The sequence below is a fragment of the Haliotis cracherodii genome, unplaced genomic scaffold (assembly GCF_022045235.1).
Source record: "Haliotis cracherodii isolate W230 unplaced genomic scaffold, xgHalCrac1.p SCAF_10, whole genome shotgun sequence".
Taxonomy (NCBI): Eukaryota; Metazoa; Mollusca; class Gastropoda; order Lepetellida; family Haliotidae; genus Haliotis; species Haliotis cracherodii.
This window is the reverse complement of record NW_027266265.1, coordinates 11,047,931-11,074,227: the sequence shown is the minus strand read 5'-3', so window position 1 is coordinate 11,074,227 and position 26,297 is coordinate 11,047,931. Positions and strand designations below refer to the sequence as shown.

Here is a 26,297-nt window from a genome sequence, read left to right as displayed (position 1 = left end):
CTAAGATTACTGTGTGGATCCTGCCCTCAATCCTCCTGTATAGAGAGTCATAAGAAATGCTTTATTAAGGCATGTGAACTTGCTGACTTCTCTCAACACGGAGATGACTTGACTTGGGTAACAGGTGTAATAATTGGTTATGACACACCCGGGGGATAACACTGGCCTTCTGTCATGTCCATCATACTCTGACACCAAACAGTTTGACCGATTTCCAAGAAAGTTCGCAATTGCTGGGAAGATTTTTATGCACAAGAAGAAAGCTGTATTTCTTTTGTGATAATTCTGACAGATCGTAGATATGGCCGTCTTTTTAGCTCATATTTTCTGCCAATTTGGCACGCGTTTCTATTAAGAAATTATAAATCACCTGTCACTGCAATTTAGTGGATATGTGAAGTTTTTCTTTCCCAGGTCTGGAAGCAAGGGTGGATGGTTTGCACTGGGTCGGCCTTGTCATATTAGAAATTGATGAATAGAAACGGGATTCTTTATGATGAATGTCGCTTCAGGAAGTGTAGAATCTGGAATTTCACCAACAATAGTTTAGGATGAAGCCTGGTCTGTCTGTTACCTGTCAAGGAGTTTTCACATAAATATCATAAAGTGTGGGCTTGATGTAGGGGAGACCAGCAGTGATGACAAGCCATATATGCCACGGCCAGCCATAGCAAATTAAGGAGGGAACTTTCCAACAGGTTCCAAGTTTTTTCCTTGTTTCTGACATCTCGACACTATCAGATCATCAAAAGCAAATGGCAGTTCTAGCTTTCACAGCTACTAATTCATGATGTCGCTGCTTGTAGATGCCAGTTTAGGCCAAGTGGGAGAGTGGGGGGTAGAGGTGCTTGCAGTTGTTGTAATATGTCAAAACAGGCAGGGTTGGATAGGAAATAATACAAATTCCACTCTGCAGGACTATAATGGCTTACATGTGGAATTTGGGATGTCCCTGTGCTGATGAAAATCAGAAATAATCTAGATGCTGATACTGTCATGTTTAGATTTGTTTTTTAACATGGAAAATATAGGATTTTTCTGATTGTTGTTGAGCTGGCTGTGATTATATATGCCAGTGTCGGTCTTAGAAAATAGTTGCCATGGTAATGTGGTAATGCAGCTATTGTTGCAGATGGAGTCTACTCCGTGAATTTTTCTGAATTATGACAACTGCGTAAAAAGATGATATATTGTTTCCCTGCGTTTTATCCCGGACATGCATACACCGGCTGACTCGAGACTGTCAATTTGGTTTACATTGGTGGCCGACTAGATATGACAAAAACAGAGATATGAAATTTTTTCCTCACTTTTTATGTTCGTGCCAGTATCTGTGATGAGAACTGATCAATTCTGTGATATGTGAAGAGGCTGGGAAGAGCACCGCACTACCTCTGCCTTAGCCATCTTGTGAAACATTAACACTTGTGCCGTGTAATATTTACCTGATAGATGTTTGTATATTGGGGCTCATTAGATGTTGAGATAAACTTGACAATGGCTAAAACGTCTGAGCGAAGGATATGGCATGCCGTCGAATTGAAAAAATTACTTCTTTACCGCTTGATATCAGCAATCTATATGTGATTACGGGGGTCCTTGGGTTCTACAAGTATGCTGCTTTAGTATTTATATCTAGGGATATTAACATGTTTTAACATAAGGATTACTGTATTTTCATTTGTGTAGTGCACACTAGAGTATAGAGTATGATGCACCCTCTTACCCCACCCCCACCCGCCCACCCCCCCACCCCACCACACACACACACACACACACACACACACACACACACACACACACACACACACACACACACACACACACACACACACACACACACACACACAGTCACAAGTTAAATTTTTTGTTGTTGTATATTATGCAGTGTCAAATACTACATTGTTTGGCTTCAGGTTAACGAACAGGAGGTAACTAAATGAAAGTTTTGTGATAAAAGATTACTCGACACAATGATTTACAATATCAACTCAGAGATTTAGATTATCGCGTGTTATTACAATATCTCGTAAAATAAGCTGGAAATAGCATTCTGCTGTCATTCTCTCATTCAGTCAATAAATATCCATTGTAATAACTCAAAAAAAGAATTTTAATGAAATTATCAGAAGAGATTAAATCTGAATCTATTATTGTACCCAGCCCCCTTGAGTCTCCTACATTTTGGGATGCTCATATGCCTGTGATATATCATGTCAGAACAGAAGTGATGGATGTAACAATACAGTAAACTATGTTTATAACAAAACACGCTTATAATGAACTGATGGATATAACAAACTGTTTTTCCAGTCAATTGTTATACATTTTGTCCCATACAATACATATCCATGCAATCTTGTTGAGCCATTTTTTAATTATTTTTTTTTAATACATGTCGTAACAAGGACCTAGACATCAAACAAGGCACAGCATTGAATACAATAGAAACACAAACAAAATGAAATAGCAATACTGATGATATTTCCTACTAAAATTAGAAAGAAATACGGCCATAACTATAGTCGTATCATGTCATTTTTTTATGAAAACGTACCACTCAAAAGAAGTTAAAGAGCACCTGATTCTTTCTTATTACTATTGTCATGCCATAACTATTGTAATATGAAAGAATCGGTGTTTTTTAACTCCCCTTAAGCATGTCAAGTAGTATATTTACTTTGAATTAGAGTTGCATCCCTTTCACTGACCCATCAGGTTGGCATCATTGTATTTCGGCGGGATGCATTTTCATTAGGACATTCTGCTTCATCATTACTAAAGTTTAAATATTTTTAAAATATTTGAAAATTGATTTGTTAACGGCCAAATGTTTGGCACAATTTTGGAAACCAATCAGAAACCCTGATTTTTCTGGGGTTCTGATCTTTGGACTTGATACTAGTGATCTGAAGACTGCCCATACTTCATGGCTCTTGTGGTTATTCAAGCCCAAATAAGGACCTCTTTACAACCAGGCTTGGGGCCTCAAAGTATTGGCTGGTTTCATTGAGTAGTTTTTAACACAAATGCTTGATGTAGTTTGATGCTTTGAAATTAATTCTTGACAACTTAATATTAGAATTATTTTTTTTCAGATTTTTTTCCAGGTTTATATGATTTGTTTTGTTTTTCAGGGTCTTGTTTCTAATTTCTATCTCTTTCAATAAACAACTTATGTTTTGTTTAGATGTCAATGTTAGCTTTATACTGATGATACTGATAAAGATTTTTACATGTACCTTTATGGTAAACAATGTAAAGTTAAAAAGGTAATCTTTTCATAAACTAACATAAAAAATACATCACAATAAGTCAAAATGTACAAATTGATATCTTAAAGATTACAAGAAAATATAACAAGTTTTTATACAATTAAAAAAATGACAAATATTTTTAATATTTTTTTCTCCATTTTTTTCAGTCCATTTGAATAAGGTGGTGCAATGAGGTATAGCGTAAGACCCTGCGCAATACAAAGCTTGGTCGGACTTACTACCCTTGGCTGATGTGAACTGTCAGTGTTCCTCACAGTGGGGTGTTATATGCTGATTGTCTAAATCCACCTCTGACACATGCACATCCTGATGTTTAGCACTGAAGCTACTCCCGTGATAAATCTATGAATTTGCTAAGTAATCCAAGTCGAAGCACCATAGAGGAGAGAACAGAAATGCCCTTTCTAAGAAGCCTGAAGATGAAAAAGCCATTCACCTAAGCCCTAGTCTTAGTTATGGATCACATCGGAGGATGATAAATTATTGGTTAGTAGGATTTATTGTTTTAATGACAGGTCGCAGAAGGTGAAAAGGGGGCCATAAAACATGTATTTATTTGATTTATGACGTCTGGAGTGGCACTGTTATCCCTGTTTATGGGCCTGATAGAAAAGCCATTATTTCCAACAGAGTAAATAATGCAGGGGGCCATATTTGCTAGTCGTGGATCAGTCTTGTTTTAATCGAGAATCGGACGAGTAATCAAGTGCGATGAAGACTAATACTGCATTATGAGAAATACTTGCACGATTCTGTCAACCCAAGTCCAAATAACGATAGTCATAGACTTCTGGTGATTTGCCTGACGCCATTTGCGTTCCTCCCTCCTGTATGCCTGTGTCGAGAGCAGCCTCTTATGACTTTGCCTAATACATCTCGGAAAAGCCTTCATCCATCTTATCCAAGTTTATAGTCACAGAAAGAATTAAGAAAAATGAGACGAATATGGTGGCTGGTGGATTGGCGTATGAGAAGTCGTTTGATAGACAATAAAGGATTAAAGCTCTAGACAACACGGTTTTATCACTGACCATTTCCAAGTCCCCATCATGTGTTCATCTGGCTAAGATGAAGCAAGGACGGGCCCATTCTCATAAAGTTCATTTCAAATAGACTCTCGCTCGGAGAGGCTTTGGACCAAGAATGAATTTCTATTTTGTATGCAAAGCAAGACGGTAACTATTAAATTCACAAAATGGAAATGGTTTTTATCTGACATAAACTGGGGACGTGTCACTGACATTTATTGACATCAGCACGCTGTAAATTTCTAAATGACAAATTTATTGTGCTCCTGCTATTATTTTTGTTTCATTATTGAGAATGTTGCATTATCATTGAAATAAAATATCATTGTTATATGAAACCAATTTATTTGTTGGATGTTACTTTTTTTCTAATTTCTTTGTGTGTTTATGTTGTATGATGGCTTGGCCAAACAGAGACGTTATCTGAGCAGTCGTCAAGGAGACGTTTATGGGCAGGAAAGTTTGATGTGCAGAGCCAGTGGTTGGAAAATCTTTCAGATTAGTTAATGGGCCATCATCATTTATCCATCAATCTTCAGACCAATTTATCTTTCCTTCCATCCACTTTCCCATTTATTCTTTCCTATTCAGACCCATCCACTTATACATCTAAAAAATCATCCATCCCCCTGTACCCACCATCCATTCACCTTCCAACTCATCCATCATTCCATCCACCTTAGTAGCTATTTGTCCATACACAACCTATCCACTCCTTTCCACCCATCAATTGATCACTCATCCATCTGCCTACCCATCATTCTTTACCCATTCATTCATCCATCCATAGTCCATCCATCCACCTATTTATTCATTCAACGTCCCAACCCATCCATCTACCACCCATCCATCCACCCGTTCTTATCTATCCCATCGCTACCCATCCATTGATGTACTACCCAACATCTCACTACTCTCCCTAACCACCCACATCCACCTACTTACCACCCAACCACCTATTTCCAACCCATCCACCTACTACCCACCCATCCACCTACTACCCACCCATCAACCTACTACCTACTCATCCACCTACTTCCCACCCAGTCACTACCACCCACCCGTCCACCTACCACCCACCCATCCACCTACTTCCCACCCAGTCACTACCACTCACCCATCCACCTACTTCCCACCCATCCACCTACTTCCCAACCATCCACCTACCACCCACCCATCCACCTACTTCCCACCCATCCACCTACTTCCCACCCATTCCTCCACCTAATACCCACCCATCCACCTAATACCCACTCATCCACTTACGACCCACCCATCCACCTACTACCTACCCATCCACCTACTTCCCACCCAGTCACTACCACCCACCCATCCACCTACCACCCACCCATCCACCTACCACCCACCCATCCCCCAACTTCCCATCCGGTCACTTCCACTCACCCATCCACCTACTTCCCACTCATCCACCTACTTCCCACCCATCCACCTACTTCTCACCCATCCACCTCCCGACCATCCACCTACCACCCACCCATCCACCTACTTCCCACCCATCCACCTACTTCCCACTCATCCACCTACCACCCACCCATCCACCTACTTCCCACCCATCCACCTACCACCCATTAATCCACCTACTACCGACCATTCTTCCACCTACTTTCCAACCATCCACTTACCAGCCACCCATCCACCTACCAGCCACCCATCCACTTACCAGCCACCCATCCACCTACTACCCACCCATCCACCTACCACCCACCCATCCACTTACCAGCCACCCATCCACCCGACCCATTCCTCCACCTACTACCCACCCATCCACCAACTACCCACCTATCCACCTACTACCCATTCATCCACCTATTTCCCACCCATCCACCTACTACCCACTCATCAACCTACTTCTCAACCTTTCCTCCACCTAATACCCACCCATCAACTTACTACCCACTCATCCACCTACTACCCACCCATCCACCTAATAACCACTCATCCACCTTCCACCCATTCATCCACCTACCACCCATTCATCCACCTACCACCCATTCATCCACCTTCGACCCACTCATCCACCTACCACCCATTCATCCACCTAATTCCCACCATCCACCTACTACCCACCATTCACCTACTACCCACTCATCCACCTTCCACCCATTCATCCACCTTCCACCAATTCATCCACCTACTACCCACCCATCCACCTACCACCCATTCACCCACCTACTTCCCTCCATCCACCTACCACCTACCCATCCACCTACCACCCACCCATCCACCTACCACCCATTCATCCACCTACCACCCATTCATCCACCTACTTCTCACCATCCTACTACTACCCACCCATCCACTTACCACCCACTCATCCACCTACCACCCACCATCCACCTACTACCCACCATCCATCTACTACCCACCATCCACCTACCACCCACCATCCACCTACTACCCACCATCCACCTACTACCCACCATCCACCTACCCACCATCCATCTACTACCCAACTACCCAAAGGAAATGCCTGCTCTGATGCTGATGCTGGTGCTGATGTGATGTACATGATGATGATGTATTGTCCACCACTTCCACCCTACTGCATAGTGTCACTGCTGAAGATCCCAGTCCTTAAATAAGAAATACATATTGATTCTGTACAAACTGCAAACCTATTTTGAACCTTACCAGAAAACTCATTATCACATATGACATAGATTTTCTGTGCCAAACCATCGTGTTTCATATATATTCTCACATAAAAACAACCAGCTTATTGTATAAGGTTGTTCTTACGAGGTGTGATCATGCGTAGAAATGCTGCAGAAGCCATTGGCTGTGGCAATATTTCTCTTCCCAGAAAACAGAAAGCTGTCTGATCACATGTTTTTGACATATCATCGCACATCTTCTGACAGCGATAATGACTTTGAATGACAAAACACAATTATTTTATTATCTTGAGTTTGAAGTAAGAATATGACTGTGTATTTATGGTAAAGTCATGGCGTGCGTTTATGTGAGTCTTTTTTTTGTGTTTGATGAAATGGCTTGCTTATCTGACCTAGTTTGGACAAATGTCATAATGTTCCAGTTCTAGTGCAACATCTTGCATAATAACATTCCTTCATGCTGAGTAACAGAATTTCAGATTTGGTTCAGGTGTTGTACGTGTAGCAACCATAAATGTTTTGAGTCACGGGACTAAAGAGGTTATTCCCTTCCAGGTACTTACTCCCAGTCAACAGAAGGCATGAACTGTGCAGCATAGTATGCCACTGAGACATATTTAATATATATTTGATATAAACATGCTTAGCCTCATGTTGGGCACTAATCTAGCAGCCATAAACTGTCCTGTGATGGGATTCGAACAACACTTTCTCCAAGAGCCTAAGAGGTTTGCTCCTTAAGCAAGCTTACAAGGTGAGGATTTCATATCATGGATGACTCCAGACCCTGCTGGACTGACAAGGTACGGATGTCATCTGTGGGATGACTCCATGGCCTGCTAGACTGACAATGTAAGAATGTCATCTGTGGGAGGACTCCATGGCCTGCTAGACTGACAATGTAAGAATGTCATCTGTGGGAGGACTCCATGGCCTGCTAGACTGACAATGTAAGAATGTCATCTGTGGGAGGACTCCATGGCCTGCTAGACTGACAATGTAAGAATGTCATATCTAGGAGGACTCCATGGCCTGCTAGACTGACAAAGTAAGAATGTCATATCTGGGACGACTCCATGGCCTGCTAGACTGACAAGGTAAGAATGTCATATCTGGGACGACTCCATGGCCTGCTAGACTGGCAAGGTGAGGATGTCATATCTTTGAGGACCCCATGGCCTGCTAGGCTGGCAAGGTGAAGATGTCATATCTTTGAGGACCCCATGGCCTGCTAGACTGACAAGGTAAGAATGTCATATCTAGGAGGACTCCATGGCCTGCTAGACTGACAAAGTAAGAATGTCATATCTGGGACGACTCCATGGCCTGCTAGACTGACAAGGTAAGAATGTCATATCTGGGACGACTCCATGGCCTGCTAGACTGGCAAGGTGAGGATGTCATATCTTTGAGGACCCCATGGCCTGCTAGGCTGGCAAGGTGAAGATGTCATATCTTTGAGGACCCCATGGCCTGCTAGACTGACAAGGTAAGAATGTCATATCTAGGAGGACTCCATTGCCTGCTAGACTGACAAGGTAAGAATGTCATATCTAGGAGGACTCCATTGCCTGCTAGACTGACAAGGTAAGAATGTCATATCTAGGAGGACTCCATGGCCTGCTAGACTGGCAAGGTGAGGATGTCATATCTGGGAGGACTCCACGGCCTGCTAGACTGACAAGGTAAGAATGTCATATCTAGGAGGACTCCATGGCCTGCTAGACTGGCAAGGTGAGGATGTCATATCTAGGAGGACTCCATGGCCTGCTAGACTGGCAAGGTGAGGATGTCATATCTGGGAGGACTCCACGGCCTGCTAGACTGACAAGGTAAGAATGTCATATCTGGGAGGACTCCACACCCTGCTAGACTGACTAGGTAAGAATGTCATCTGTGGGTTAAATCTACACCCTGCTACACACTGAACACAGTCACAGCGTTGAATAATTGTAATTTGTATATTTTGTAGTGTTAAGACTTACAACCATTTTAATGTTAAGAATTACAACCATTGTGATGTTAAGACTAATGACCGTAGTAATATTAAGACATACGACCATTGTAATGTTGAGACTTACGACCATTGTAATGTTAAGACTTATGACCACTGTAATGTAAAGACTAATGACCATAGTAATATTAAGACTTATGACCATTGTAATGTTGAGACTTACGACCATTGTAATGTTATGACTAATGACCGTAGTAATATCAAGACATACAACCATTGTAATGTTGAGACTTACGACCATTGTAATGTAAAGACTAATGACTGCAGTAATCTTAAGACTTACGACCATTGTAATGTTAAGACTTTCGACCGTTGTAATGTTGAGACTTACGACTATTGTAATGTTAAGACTTTCGAACATTGTAATGTTAAGACTTACGACCGGTGTAATGTTGAGACTTACGACTATTGCAATGTTCAGACTTTCGAACATTGTAATGTTAAGACTTAAGACCGTTGTAGTGCTAAGACTTGCGACTAATGTAATGATAAGACTAACGATCATAGTAATGCTAAGACTAACGACAGTAGAAATGAAAGTTATCAGATATAGAGGATATTTCATGTGTCGAGTGAAATATATTTCTCTCATTGAGTGACGGCGGGGATGGTGGGGAAAGGAGATATTTTCACGTGTGGAGTATTTTCACGAGATTAGAGAAACATTATATTTCTCGAGACACATGGAATATCCTATTCATTATATACTTTTTGAGTAGCTGTCAACCCCGAAAATTAAATTATTTCTTTACAAATGTAAAACCTTGAAACGTAAATTCTCCCTACCTGACACATAGGGATGGTTCACCACCCCTTGTATTTTCACTTAAAAAGTAGTTTCGTTTTGGCTAAATCTTAAAAAAATAAACAAAAGAATAAAAAAATATTCTAAGTCACGAAAATTCTTTATCATACATTTTGCTATGATTATATACAAACTCAGCAAAAAATATTGTTGAAAACTAGGAGGCCGCTGTTGGAAGCGAAAGATTACATGCTTGTCAAGTAAGAAAAATGGCGCTTTGCGAAACGAACTGTCTCAATTTACAGTTTATAATGAAACATTTTCGAGAGAATAACAAACAGCAAGAAGTGATATTAACTCCATAAATAACCATCTGTCATCATTTTGCCTTGTCGATGTGGAACTTACTTAAAAAGAACGTCAACAATTTGTGTAAGGGCTTGACAATTTAAGGGTAGGTAACTCTTGTATAACATAGTTCCGTCAAAAGTAGCTTGGGTCAAAGAATTAACTGTCTTTTGGTGATGGCTTAATTTGTGTACATTTTGTGGGGAGAAAAGAGTCCTTATCATATCTTGTCTTTTATAAACACTATCAAGTAATTTTGTGATAGCTATGATTTGAACTAGACATATAAACACTTTCAGATTCCTGGCGTATGATACCTTTGATATGAATAACTAAAGCAATAGATCAAATGAATAGCAAAGGAATAATGTAAAATGCGGGGCAAAAGAAAGTATAGACCCATGTCTGATGGCGACTAAAAATGAAATGTGCAGAAAATGGTACATAAATGGTGATATATTTGATACGGGTGTCATAGTCTTCAGCCTGGAGGGGAGGTTGGGAGCCCAGTGGTTGAAGCGTTCGCTCGTCACACTGAAGACCTGGGTTCGATCCCTGACATGGGTACAATGTGTGAAGCCCATTTCTGGTGTCCACAGCCGTGATATTGCTGGAATATTGCTAAAAGCGGCGTAAACCATACTCACTCACTTCAGCCTAGTAACATTTTGATAAAGTTTTATCATTTTGTAATCCAGTTTTCAAGTGTACACTTTCTTTTGGCGGCCAGTTGATATAGTTAAAATTATATTAATAATAAGTTTTGTAATAAATACTGTAAAAATGAATAAATATTTTATGTCCATTCAACTGTTGTAAAAAAGATTAATGTTGGTTTTATATTTAGATGGTTAAGAAACATGAATGTATTCATTCAATTGCTGAAGAGCAGTTTTGTTTAGGTGAGTCTTACATAGCACATATAATCTATCTCAGTAAATTGGATTGTCAGATATACTATCTACACAACTTCCAATAAGTGAACCATCTGATATGACACAAGTTGTAAGGGAAACTGTAGCAAGTCAACACGATTGGATTTCCATATCTTATATAAATAAAGATCAGTGATTGGCTAAAGCTACAAATAGCCTCAAGCCAGACAGCTTTAATGAATCCTTCGTGCTTATAAAAGAATGTATAATGCTAGACAATAAAGAAACCGACAAACTTGTATTGGATTACAAATTACAGATAGGTTTTTATTTAATGTTTTCTATAAGGTGTCCTTTATCAGAGATAGTTGTAGGTAACTAGATCCTTGGATTCATTACATTTGATATTCAATGTCTTTAGGAACACGCAAAATGTATGGAGCCCAGCCAGACACAAAGACAACGGATATGTAGATCATCTTTCAGAGGATGGTTAATACTATCCAACGCACAACTTGTTTACACATCAAAAACAAGTCGTCTTCTGACTTAAAAGGACAAAAAATAATTTTGGTGACAAGCAAGTGATTAAACGGTTCTTTTTCATACGAGAGGGTATAATCAAGGTTGTGATTTATTTGACAACTTGAATGATGGATTTGATTGGATAGCAAGCCTCTCCCTGAGAGCCTTGTAGATGTAATATCCACTGCAATATCTGTATCGGCAAATTGGCGCTTTAGAATACAACGTAAGCTGGAGCTAATATAATACCAATTTGGTAGACTGAGAGGGCTTTTGTACTTTGAGCAAGGGTGTGCCTTTGTAAAACAAATAAATATTGATTTAAATAAAATTGGATTTTAGTAATGTATTTGTTTGATAATTTAAAGTTGTGTATAAAAAGTATTGCATTTTTTGTGTTGTACTTTTTAAATGCTCAAACTTTCAGTGTGTTTTCTGCTATCCTTGATTTGATTATTACTTCAGTGAAATGAATATAAAAAAAGAATTTAAGTGCTTTTAAAATTTTTTGCAAGATGAATGAAGTTTGTTTGGTTGGGTTGCTGACTCTACAATCAATGTCAGTGCAACATCCAATTTGTAATGATGAATCAATGTTCATTAAATATGTAAAAAATACTGAGAAATATGTTTCTCAATAAGGAAAACCTCTTTTTTAGATCTCCTTCCTTAAAATAATGAAATCATTTACCGCCCAGCTGAGCATGACATTGGCCATCAAATATTATAACAATATCTGAATTATTCATTTGTTTGTACTCCAGAGTCCTGGAGAGCCTTATGTGTGAAGTGGTATCAGGGTCAGCTCTAATGATTATAGTAATTTTAGTAATTTTCTTTTTTCGGCGCTGTGAGTTCTGATGTTATCAAGAAATACAGGGACAGGATTGGCTTATTGCCTTGACGGAGGTGTTCATGAACAGATTATGTGTATGGATTTTGATTCAGGGATGGTGCAAAAAACTCAACATTATCACTTGCAAACTATTTGATATTGAGTCCCCATTATTCCGGTGTTAATTATGAGTGGGCTGAAAAAGACTTGTTCAATTTTCGTCGAGGAGAAAAGGGCAAGTTTGCATTTGGTGTGAAGAGATCGAACTGTACCGACTCTTCAGTCTTGATTGAATAATCATTTCACACAAATTTTGAATAATGAGGAATAAAGGCAGAAAATTCTTCTTTGTAAATGACTAGCTCATGTATAGTTAATAGACCTCAGGGGTTGACATATCGCCACCGGCAAGTGGCTACAATTATATGTCTATTTCGAAACCGTCAATAGCAGAGTTGTGATAAAAAGTAGGACTGACAGTGTGCAATTTACAATAGTACGTTAGCATATAGCCAACGATGCATCGGTAGATGCGAAAGGAAGTTAATGCCGTGTGGCGACAATGTATCCAAAGTTAACTGTCTAACTTAATGACACCTGTCCTTTTGCATTTACAAGACTCAAGCTACTGGGCAGTTTTCACAATGCGATTTCCCGCACTGAGATAATTTTCATTTATTATATTTGAAATCCGCAGAGACTTGTGAAGGGAGCGAAGTGACAAAGAATTTTCTCGTGAATTCCCCCGCCTATCAACGTTAGTTTTGAAAGTTGAATAGCCAATGAAAGATTAATGAAGATAATTATTTTCCTCCTTCGGGGATTGGAGAGTTCCACTCAAAGGGCAAGTAGAGTTGTCACCCTTGACAGGTATGTTTGCGGTGATATCGTTACGATTTGCCGCATTAATCGACGCACTTGTGCCTTCGTCCCTTAGATTAATCCCCGCTATGATTATTAGATTGTCTGCATGGTCAACGTTTTGATTAATACAAGTATACCATATAACCCTAGGTGTCTGCGACTCGATTGAGATTTGATTGGTTGCCCAAATGGACCCCTGTCTGTCACTCGACATGTGCCCCCTGATTAACTAGCAAGCCCATCAGTTATTGCCATATACACTACTTAATCAATCGGCACACTTTTTGCCCTTCGCAAGGAAAAAGAAAAAAATAGATATTGAAGGAATTTTGTATAGTTTTGATTGAATTAGAGCTTGAACTTTTTGCCATCCTCTCTTCGTAAATCAGTCTTCTCACTGACATTTATTGAACTAAATGACTACAAAAAGGACACATTTGCATGCAGTACTGATAGTACTTATTGAGGTTTGTTTGGAGAGAATTTACAGTGAAGTCATCACCACGACTTGGTGGGATTGCGTTATAATAGTACTCATATATATCCACTCTATGCTTTTTACAGTTTGGATGGATTGTTTATAGTTCATAGATTAGTTTCATACATCAACAAAAGTGTCGCCATCCGTAATTTATTTATGTTTCGCATTCTTTTCCTGAAGTTCTTGATTGAGTGAGCTTGAAACATCATGTGGGTGTTCTTAATTGTGACTGATCTTAAATTTGTTTAAAGCATCAGATTTGAATATTTAGTGTTTTCCTGTAATCTCTATTTTTAATTTTACTATATTTATACAACTTCTTTGGATTATTTAGTCCATAAGGCTATGAATGATAGCAACCGCGTCAGATTATCCAAACACCCACTGCTGAATTGAGGAATTAGGAAAAATGTAGGACTTTGTCATGTCAGATAATGTGAATATAATCAACATTGTGGGCAGGTACCAGTACTGATTATAGTGTCACAGTAGCTGTACCAATACAGTTTTAACTACATGTATTGCGATACTATTGCAATGAGAAAACTTACCCCAACAGTCACTCCTACCAGGCACTATAAGTTCTCCGGCTCGTGGTATGAAACCTAACACAGGACGCATAAAACCCTTGTACCCCTCGTGATATTGCTACAACAAATTTATCTTACCACCATTTTTTAATATGACATTGTAAAATAATTCAAACTAAGTCAAAATTGATAGAAAACAGCTGTTCAATTGAGCTGTGGCTAGCTTGTGCTTGTGCTATGTCACGTGACTTTCATTGACTCGGAAAAAACATGTGGCTTTTTGTTTGGCAGCACAGTATAAGGGGTTTATTCTGTCTCTCAGACTCCACGTGCAGCCTGATTTGCTCATGGCGGGGTATAAGAGATTTATTCTCCCGCTTGGAAATTTTTTCCCCTCCAAGGCGGGATACACAGTATTTTATCAAGATCACGTGGACCAATCAGATCCCATCATTCTGACATGGAGGTTGATAAAAGTTTCTATGTACACTACAATACACATAAATTTAAGACTACAGGTCCCCAACATTTTCGTAAGAGGCGACTAAATGGATTGGGTGGTTAGGCTCGGTGATGTGATTGATGTCATCGTATCCCAATTGCATGGATTGATGCTCATGATGTCAATCATTGGATTGTCTGGTCCATACGTTGATTATTTACAAACTGCTGTTGTATAGCTGGAATATTGCTGAGTGCTGAATTATAAACGAAGACAAAAACAATACATCTTGTGTAAAGGTCTCCAAAAAACAAATGTCTCATGAAACTTTATTTGAGTTTGAGTTTGAAATGTTTTGATTTTCAACGTTTCAGTAACTTTAACTTTAAGTTGCATTTTAGAAGCTGAAGTATTGATGACATATTCCCGAGGCAAGAGAGTGAACTGACTTTAAAAGTACAGTTTCCACCCTTGCTGAACTTGGCTGGAATTACGGGACTCGATCGTAGTGCCACCAGTGGCTTTTACCAGTTATGTCCCTTCTAAGCCTCTTCTATGGACCAATCAGATTCCACCTCTCGCGTTTGCTTCACACAAAAAGGTGGCACACAGTCAGGACGATCTGATCGATGGTCAAGATCTATATTGTGATAAAATGGGTCTTACATCGCGAAGTGCATCAAATCACGTGAGCAAGATTTGGAAAATATCTGCTGACAACAAGTTGGCGGTGCACATGCTTTGCAAATCCTGCAATTGATCAAAATGTGCAAGACAGTTTACGAAACGCATTTCGATTTTGGTGCGTGATTTTGATTGGACAATGCATAGACTCGTTAGTCCAGCCACAAGGGTGGAAGCTGGACTTTTATAGTTAACTCTCTTGCCTCAGGAAGATTTATTGATGAAGACAGAGTTGGCTTTAAACTTGTTTATTCTTTCTGTCTCGGAACAGATGCCTGTTGCTTGATATTTGCTTCATAACGGAGTAGCATCTGAGCTGAAACATTGCATTGAGAAATAATAAAATTGAATTTGTTTGTCAGCACCCTACCTGTGGTCGTGGGTTTCACCAAAGTGGTAAATGTCTGAGACCTGCATCACTGAGGACTTTCCTTCCACATTAAGCTGTGATTATTGGAATACTGTTCAAAGCTATGTTAAACCCAACTCACTCACTACTGGCATGGATCTGTGAAGATCCGGGGTAGAATAGGTCTTCAGCAACCCATGCTTGCCGTAAAAGGTGACTATGCTTGTCGTAAGAGGTGACTAACGGGATCGGGCGGTCAGGCTCACTGACTTGGTCGATGCATGTCATTGATCCCAATTGCGTTGATCGATGCTCATGATGTCAATCACTGGATTGTCTGATCTAGATTCGATTATTTACAGACCACCTTCATATAGCTGGAATATTGCTGAGTGTGGCTTTAAACAACAAACAAACAAACACTAATGATATGAGTCATTCAACACTTTACAGCCTCATGACAGAATTCTGAAATATATAGAGGTGGTGTGAAATCTCACTAAATCGTTTTAATATTAAATATACTCACCGCCATAGAAACCATAAAAAATATATAGAGAAGTATGTACATTAAGAAGAGATGTTTCCAGTGTCTACCAATTAATGACAAAACTAACAATCAGTCAAGTGTTTCCAAACTTTACACGCTAGTCCTGCATGAGAGAAATGGTGCATCTCGAGTCATGGATCTTTGACATCAAATGTGATGTGTTCATGAGCGTAGGTTCACACAACATACCAATATGTCTGTATGTGCATCAAACCAATCTAATATCTCTTGAATATGAGGCAAAGCGCCAATCGCTTGCAAGCGATGTAGAGCGATTCGCCTTACAACAGTGCGCTAACTTTCAACTGCTTACAAGCGCATCAACCGCTGGCAGAGGTCGCTTCATTCTCAAATCAAAATGGCGGCTGACTTTGACAGCGGAGCAAGAAATTCTTGACTTGATCAACAAAGAAATGAACAAAGGCAGCTAACACCCCATCATCCTCTGTCTGCTCCACATCTTTAAAGTAGTCATAAATTTTATCAGCTCAACTCTTATGTCTTCATTTCGTCAAGACAATCAAGCGGTAGTTGCGCCGCCATTTTGGGATAGTGCGCAAGCGCTTCGAACTGTTGCAGACCCTGGGATGAGCGATTAATTTGCTTTCTCTAAATGATTCATGGCTTGCAACATGTCCTGCTTCAGTGGCAGGGATTAATGATGTCATTTGATTGTGATGTCATGGTAACTGATGACATCATGATCTGCAAAGTGTTGTGATGAAATTTCATTATAGAGATATCTCCTTTGAGATATCTCCTTATCTCAGCCAAGTCATATCTCCGGTAGAATCCAGTAGGGTTGCGACAGGTACCCGATAACGGGTCGTGTAGCTTAGGACTTGAGTCCAATTTTCAGGACTCGAGTACCCGTTACGAAATGCTGAAATAGTGCAATGTTACAAATTACAATACAAGCCTAGATCACTCAGACACATATTGATTTATTACCCGTGTCACGACTCACGTGTCAGGCAGTCATGTGATCTTGCCGTTTCCCGCTCTCGCCTGTTTTGGTGACAGTGCTCAATGACTGGCGCCAGATTACTTTGATATTCTGCATCACTAGTGGTTTTAGGTAGGCCATGCAGGTATTTGATAAAAAACATAATACCTTAGAATAGATCAATAGATGTTTGATGAACTTTTATTCGCAAAAGTATTACAAACAAGTGGGACAACATTGAACTACGGGTACTCGAGTCCGGTTCGGGTATTGTCTGCCGGGTACTCGAGTTCAGTTTTCGTACCCAGTCGCAACCCTAGAATCCATTTGTGGATGATAAATGGGGTTTAACTTTGCATTCAAGATTATTGCACTTATATGGCACCAGGCATACACACATGTGTGTTTGTGTCTGCTTGTACTAGTCCGGACTGATGCTGGTTTAATAGTTCTAGCCTTCTGAGATACCCTACCTCATTCTTACTTGAACACCCCACTCAGACACTTATACTGACTCAAAGCTGACCAGTCCTTGTTTTATCCCCGTAATGCCGAGCACCAGGCAGTGTATCAACAAGTATCAAAAATTTTTTCTTAATGTCTAATGGTACGGCAGGGTCAAGGAATTGAACCACAGACCTTCTGCTCTCCAGGCAAACACTGTCCGTGATCAGAAAAACGGATCAGAAAAATATATGACCAAAATATGATAAATGTGTCTTCAAGCAAGAGTGTTGTAGCTTGTATCAATGACCTGATTCAGTAAAACAGTGCTAGACATTTTGCCAGCGACAAGCCCATCTTTAAGCTGCTGTAATTAAGGCTGTATAGCACAGAGCATACATGCCCAGAAGGAATGGACAACCAAATCTTTGGTTTAATTTCATCTTCATCACATTCGTCACGCCATCTTGTCAACCTATCACTATAATTTTCTCAGAATAACTTTGAAACGAGTCATTTACTGCAAGATCAAATCAAGGACATATACTCGTTATAGTTGGGTCTTCAGATTAAGAGTAACCTCCTTTTAACACACTTTCCCCCAGTATCAGATGTGAAAAAAATATAGTCATTACAACCCCCTAGGGGACAACACAATAAATTGATTGCTGTGTTTTTGTTTTGAGCCATTGTCGTAGATGAAACGTTTATTTTTGTATCAAATGATGTCAGGTGATGTAATCTGTCTATTTTCTTTATTGAGTAAAAATCTCGTTTATAAACTGGCATTTTGTTTCTTTGGAAAGTTAAAGTGTGTTTTGAATAGATTTTTGTTTAAAAAAGGAAATGTTTTTTGCTAAATACACGTTTTTAAATTGGAAAAAAGTTTTTGTTTTATGTGAATTCTTGTTTGTTAAATTGTCGATGATTACGGAGTAGGAATTAAGATATTAACCCTTAATTTCATTGATGGCTTAAACATTAACCCTTGCTTTTAGTCTTTATCATTCTCAATAACAACTTAAATAGATTTATTTCTGATGTATCTGGAACATGCATGGTTCTATTAAGCTCATATACTTTGAATAATGAAGTGTCAATTATATGGGAGCCAAAATCTGTGTAAAAAAATGTGTGAATGTGATTACTTGAAAAATTAAACAAAACATGTAAATTAATCATAATCGTGATGACAACAGCAGAATGAATCAATGTTTCTTACAATCCGTATAAAATATTACACAAGTAAACAGGAATGATGATGTCACAGTAAATGATGATGTCACAGGAGTAGATGATGATGTTACAGTAGATGATGATGTCACAGTAGTAGATGATGTCACAGTAGTAGATGATGTCACATTAGATTATGATGTCACAGTAGATGATGATGTCACAGGAGTAGATGATGTCACTGTAGTAGATGATGTCACAGTAGTAGATGATGTCACATTAGATTATGATGTCACAGTAGATGATGATGTCACTGTAGTAGATGATGATGTCACATTAGATGATGATGTCACAGTAGTAGATGATGTCACAGTAATAGATGATGTCACATTAGATGATGATGTCATAGTAGTAGATGCTGTCACAATAGTAGATGATGTCACTGTAGTAGATGATGATGTCACATTAGATGATGATGTCACGGGTAGATGATGATGTCACAGGAGTAGATGATGATGTCACAGTAGATGATGATGTCACAGGAGTAGATGATGATGTCACAGTAGCAGATGATGATGTCACAGTAGTAGATGATGTCACAGTAGTAGATAATGTCACAGTAGTAGATGATGATGCAGTGATGTCACAGTAGTAGATGATGATGTCACAGCTGATGATGATGTCACAGTAGTAGATGATGTCACAGTAGTAGATGTTGATGTCACAGTAGCAGAAGATGTCACAGTAGATGATGCTGTCACAGTAGTAGATGATGTCACAATAGTAGATGATGATGTCACAGTAGATGATGATGGTGATGATATCACAGTTAAAAACCTTCTTCCCTACAGTTAGATAATGACGAAAAGACTGATTTTATGAAAGTCTTAACAAAATTCCTGTATTTAAATCACTCAGTCTTGCCAGGGGAATACGGAAAATTCTCTCATTTCATAAGATCAGTATATTACACACGATCCTGTAATAATCTGTTTTGAGTTCTCATTCCAATACCATTGAAATCTTTTGAATTAATTGGCACCATATTTCACTTACTTCAAAATCATTTCTGCTGATACAGAGTATCTTAATTGCATTCTGAAATGGAGCCATAATCATTTGATGATCTGATGGAGTTGTCAGTCGGCTTGCAGTAGCGAATCAACCAGACATCCCACACATGGATTTGCTCTCCAAATGTGACCATAGTTTGTACCAAAGCATCCCAAGATCAATTTTCTTTTAAATTCACACACTATAATTGTACTCAGCTTTCATCTCTGGGGCTTGACGTCAGATGTTTTCATTCGGAAATATTGTTTTTTCACTTAACAAGAATGGGCGCACCACTCAATTATCAATATGGGGTTCTGAACGAAGAAAATTAACTTTGTACAATTCTAAAAAATCTTGGAATGGATTTTTAATGGACATTTTGAAGTAATACATTATGTTGCATGAAAGGCGCCTGTTGTCTGCATCAAAATATAACGAGGCAAGATCAAAGCATTTTCTTAAATATTTCCCTTCCCTAAATTTAAAATTGTAAGAAAACCATCATTTTTGATTAAAAGAACAGTTTATTTAAAGATTATTTCATTCTGTGTTTGTTTAAAATTTTAAAATGTTGTAAAAAACTGAACAAGTGTCAACTTCAAATTCATCCTCTATATCTCAAGGGCTCGCATTTCTGTAAACCTACGATAACCCCTGGATCCATTCCCGTGGTACTCGGAATCGCAAATTACCCGCCCTTGATTATCACATAAGCCAGTTTGATTTGCGACACTACTCTGCCTAACGGACCAATCAGAATGCAAGTTACAAACCAGCCTCAATGTTGGGTTGGCGATATCAACAACATTCAGCAAGTCCCATTGAATATGATAAAGTTTGCGAGAAAAAAGTGAAGAACACATGCTAAAGAAAGCCCTCAAAAATCTTTTTGATGGAATGGATGTCCTCATGTCCACCTCCTTACCGATTATCTTTTTCTGTATCTTGACGTTTGATTGGTCGGTAAGATGTTAATGAAAAACAAGGGCAGGTAATTTGAGATCGCGAGGACCATAGGGATGGATCAGGGGGTTAGTGTGGGTTTAATGGGAGCCCAGGAGATATTAAGGGTGAAGCAATACAGCATGGTCACGATATGATACATATCACGATATACATAGGTCACGATACGATGTGTATCGTGATACACATATTTACATTCTATCTCGTTGAAATGTCAGGACTATAAATACTTCAGCAACAGGTTCAAAAGGAAAAGCTAGCTGTAAACACATGTTCATAGTGACCGTATTTAGTAGTGAACTTGAAATCCAAAGTACAACACATTTTTTCGACATTTGAAACAAAAATGTTGGGGGATCTTGTATTGATGTAGAAAACAATGTACCGTGTATCGTCGCATTCAAACTCACGATGCACCAGAGCACTGATGTAGTGCTTCACCTCCAGGAGACATTGAGAAGATGCTTCAAATCAAATCGACACCATTTAAATTCTTTTCATTTTGTATCCTATTGACCATGAAATCCATAAAAAAAATAAATAATCATCCAGCCAAATGTCAAAAGCATATTAAATTTAATTGTGTCATAATATCTGTAATATGGTGACAATATCAATGTTTAAAACAGGTATATTTTTGTCACTGAACAGAATAATAACAGAAATCTGTAGTCAGTCTTGCAAAGCTATTTCCAAAATTAAATTGCCTTAAGAAGACCAAATAGTTATTCTGGTCAGAGCCTATCTTATCTTCCTTCTGACAAGGCTTATTTACCAGTCTTGTGTACAGCCCAGTCAATTAACTGGCATGGCTGGTTGGACTGCATTTAGAAGTTGTCCTCGCTGACAAGAATAAATTTTATTGTTTATCTTTGCAATGTTGTACCGAGTTACATGGGCATCCTCTACAAGTGGTTGTCAGTGCAACAAGGCTTGAATAATGTTTACCGTTACTATGTCAGACAGTTGATGGGTAGGGGTGGAGGGGTGAGGTGGAAGGATGGGGTATTAGAAGGGGAGGGATGTTGCCCGATCCCCTTGGCAGGGACATCATGCCAGATGGGGCAATCTCGTAGAAATCACCCAGATAACTGGTCATGTTGTAAATTGCTATCCATTTCACCGTTATTGACCTTGTGATTCCTTCACCAAAATATTCCACGTTTGTGGCCTGTGTTGGCGAGCCCTGCCATTGAGAAATGAGAACCCGAATTGTTTCAGACGGCCGAGAATTGTTTAATTTTCTCAATGCCGATCAAATCGGGATTAGATCTCCCAATTATGATTATCTGGGAACAAAATGGGAGTTGATATGAATTTCAACTCTTCTCCCAATCAACACATTTTGAGGAGCATCTTGAATGACACTCTCTAGAGATACTGTCCATTTAGCGGCCAGCCTGCCCCCACACTTGAGGGGGTATGGCCACCTCCGGAGCAGCACACCAGCAAATAAGAAATTACGAGATTTCTTCTCCACCAAACTCAATACATTTCTGATCAACTGTTCCCATACTTCCTTGAGCTTAATTATATCTCGTATTTGCAAGTTTATAGAGATCTCGCGCTTAGTAAATATTTGATTATCTTCCATTAACGCTGAGCATCAGGTGACGGACGTTCTACGTGCATCGTGGGTAATTTTCTCTCATTTAGATGCGCAGTTATTTGTTGTATGTTTGTGGAAGACTAACTCAAGCAGTTGATATGATTTTGCACCAGTGGGTTTCATCGCGATTCCAAAACAAACCCGTAAGGACAGATGGAGTTAATGTCATCTCCATATTGCAGAGACTTGGGAAGACTTGCTGAAATCCTAGCCTTTCATACATCTCATATGGAAATGGGACTTTCAAATCACCCCAGAGGATTTTCAACTCGTCATATCAAAGCCAGCTCTTTGTAGATTTTCCCTCACACTTCGTAAACTGTGTTGTGATTTGCACGGGGTGTGAAGTCAGATTAGAACATAGGTGGCGGAAAATAAATGCTTGGGTGGCAGAGAACCTCGGGCACAAAGATAGTCATTTTGCACAATTTGAATTGTTTCTTCACACATTGTGTGGTTTGATTGAATTTTAAAAATGTCATCATGTCCTGGAGCCAGACAAAATGTATTTCTTTTTAATGGATTTTTTTCGGGCCAATATGACATTGAGGTGACATAGTAGCAAACCTGTAATAGGGTTGAGAGATGGTTATTAATAAATATCAAATTTATGTAGAATTGAGAACATAACAATTTAGGTTTTCCTCTTATAATTACTGTTGATGAAAAGGGTATGTTTATTTACCACCAAAAAAGTCATTGTTTCAATCAAAAACTACTATTAAGGTGAATAAGTTGAGTTGTTTTCAATAATTATTTTATTTATTTTATTTTATTTTATTTTATTTTATTTTATTTTATTTTATTTTATTTTGTGTGTCTGTGTGTCTGTGTGTCTGTGTGTGGCAGCTCGTACTAGTATGAGAACTGATGCTGATGTTTAGTGCTAGCTCACTGAGGTACCATACCATAGTTTAACATGAATACCCCACTCAGACACAGTATACTGACTCTGAGCCAGCCAGTCCTTGTTTTAGCCCCTTCATGCCAGATAGTACAACAACAAGTGCCATCTTTTAATGTCTATTGGTATGACGCGGCTGGGGATCAAAGCCCGGACCTTTCGCTCTCTAGGCGGATGCTCTACCAGTAGACCATGGAGGTGGTCACCTGTCTTAGAAAAAGTTAAATACTCTGAATGGAGACTTGTGGATGTCCCTTCTCATTCTGACCTATTTCAGCTTGTGTATGTTAGCTTACCCACCTGTACTGGAAATAAAGGAGACCAGTGAGACTGCATTGTCTGTTTCATATTCAGAGCGAAACAAAAAGATTCAGAGTTACAAAACACTTTCCACAAGACTGTATGACAAGAGGGATGACTTCATCTTTCTAATAGTCAACTTTCCCTTTTATGAGGAGGAATGCTCCAGCAGCTCCAGCCTTTGGTGTTTACATTTTACAACTTTTGAGATACAATTGAGCATGCTCTTTCTACGTAGGTTGCAATGAGTATCATACAACTCTTCCTGAAAGGTTATGTTTTGTGGTAAACATGTGGATGACATTCCCAAATTTGACCCATCAGTGACAAAATGTTTGACTTGTATCATATGTTCCCATGTTTTTTTAGGTGAACAATTGACTTGCCTTTGCATGTGTTTGTGAAGGGTGCCTACAATGGGGCACATGCTCACCTTTTTGCAAACATCTGTTATCATCACTATTTGTTGATGTTTCAAGGAAGCATGCACATAATATGATTGGAATTATGCAATCACATCTCCTTTTAGCATAGATTTCTTATGAATATGGAAAGGAATTTGTTGCTTTTATTATTGTGTATTTTGATTGGATAAAAAAACACTTTTTGGGTAATCAATTTCAGTTGTACCATACTACTTCTTTACAACAGCTAATAGTAAAGTGGGGGCGGTCGGGTAGCCTAGAGGTTAAAGTGTTTGCTCGTCACACCGAAGACCCGGGTTTGATTCCTGAAATGGGTGCAATGTGTGAAGTCCATTTCTGCTGTCCAAGTAGTGATATTGCTGGAATATTGCTATAAGGGGCATAAAACCATACTCACTCACTCACTAATAGTAAAGTGAGAGTAAACTAAATGTTTCTTTTGTGAGCTCCTAATAATGTAAGACATATTTCCTTACTCCACCTTATGGCCACGATAGATTTCCATTGTTTGCATTCTATTCAACAGACACCTGTCCTTTAAGTGCCCTGGTAGGTTGGTGTCATGCACAGACACCTGTCCTTTAAGTACCATGGTAGAGTGGTGTCATCCACAGACACCTGTCCTTTAAGTACCATGGTAGATTGGTGTCATGCACAGACACCTGTCCTTTAAGTACCATGGTAGATTGGTGTCATGCACAGACACCTGTCCTTTAAGTACCGTGGTAGATTGGTGTCATCCACAGACACCTGTCCTTTAAGTACCGTGGTAGAGTGATGTCATCCACAGACACCTGTCCTTTAAGTACCATGGTAGATTGGTGTCATGCACAGACACTAGGTTGGTGTCATCCACAGACACATGTCCTTTAAGTACCATGGTAGATTGGTGTCATCCACAGACACTAGATTGGTGTCATCCACAGACACCTGTCCTTTAAGTACCGTGGTAGATTGGTGTCATCCACAGACACCTGTCCTTTAAGTACCATGGTAGATTGGTGTCATCCACAGACACCTGTCCTTTAAGTACCGTGGTAGATTGGTGTCATGCACAGACACATGTCCTTTAAGTACCGTGGTAGATTGGTGTCATCAACAGACACCTGTCCTTTAAGTACCATGGTAGATTGGTGTCATGCACAGACACTAGATTGGTGTCATCCACAGACACCTGTCCTTTAACTCTTTCATCACTGGCTGCCCCAGAGTTATGTCCCTTGAAACCCTGCAGTCCCTGACACTGACAAGGCCTGTACACTGGCCTCCCTGGCAGTATTATTAGAAAATCACACCATCATTTTTGATGCACTTTTTCTACCAGAAACTTGCTTTTAATATACATTGATCATATACCATTGTAAAGAGGATTAAGTATACTTTAATATTCTTTGTTGTTATTGTCTCTAACCTTTGTCATTATCTAATTACAGGTGTTTACAAGTGAAATAAAACTTGAAAACACTGAAAAAATGAAAACAGACAATGAATTTTGGCTCAAATTGTATTAAAAATCACAAAACTAAATCACAGATACAAGGTAAACATAACACAGTGGTCTTGTCATCTTGGACGGCACAGGTAATCGCAGGTGTTACAGGTAAATTCTCTTCATGCACATCTGTAAACAAATAAACAAGTTTACAACTCTTGGTACTGACTTTGTTTTCTATACTGATGTCACATATTACTTATGATACACCTACAGTCTCTTAGGTAAACTCGTTAACACAGGTAAACTTGTTAACGCAGGTAAACTCGTTAACACAGGTAAAAACAAATATTTGATTTATTTTGTTCTTTTTCAGGATTTGAAACAAAAATTAAGTATTTAAGTTTTTAAAAAGTAATTTATCACATTACATGAACATTGAACCACAGCTACTATAAGAATGACATCACAGAGAAGATATCACAGATTGATCTGAAGAGGGAAAGATTGTAAAAGGACAGAAAGATCGTAAATTCAAGTTCTGCAAATATAAAAGTTGTGATAACATATTTACAATACACTGCTATTTACAACTGCATAATAAATTAAATCAGTACTTTATTAAATCAATTAATAAATAAATAATTTATACAGTTACTAAAATTTAAATTAAGATGTAAAAAAACAAGAGAACAAACATGATTATAGAAATAAATTTTATTCAAATTGAGCGAAATATAAGGACATACGACAAACCGGCAAACTACAATTCGGATTGCGATCAGAAAAATAATTTAAAAAAAAAAGAAACAAATACGTCATGCCACTCACCTTTGTTGTTGTTGTGATCGCTCGTTCACG

At 38.9% G+C, this 26,297-nt stretch overlaps 1 protein-coding gene across 2 annotated transcripts in view; it reads left to right on the top strand.

Moving 5' to 3' along the window:
* Positions 1 to 26,297, top strand: part of LOC139454056 (zinc finger protein 64-like) — a 210,099-nt gene that overhangs the window by 31,183 nt on the left and 152,619 nt on the right. Inside the window, exon 9 of one of the 2 annotated variants that reach the window (XM_071235547.1) lies at positions 3,425 to 4,602. The exons of the other annotated variant lie outside the window; for it this stretch is intronic. Within the exon in view, the coding sequence (XP_071091648.1) occupies positions 3,425 to 3,450 (26 nt within the window). The 3' untranslated portion in view covers positions 3,451 to 4,602. Of the gene's footprint in view, positions 1 to 3,424; positions 4,603 to 26,297 lie in introns of those variants that run through there. 2 annotated transcript variants of the gene reach the window in all.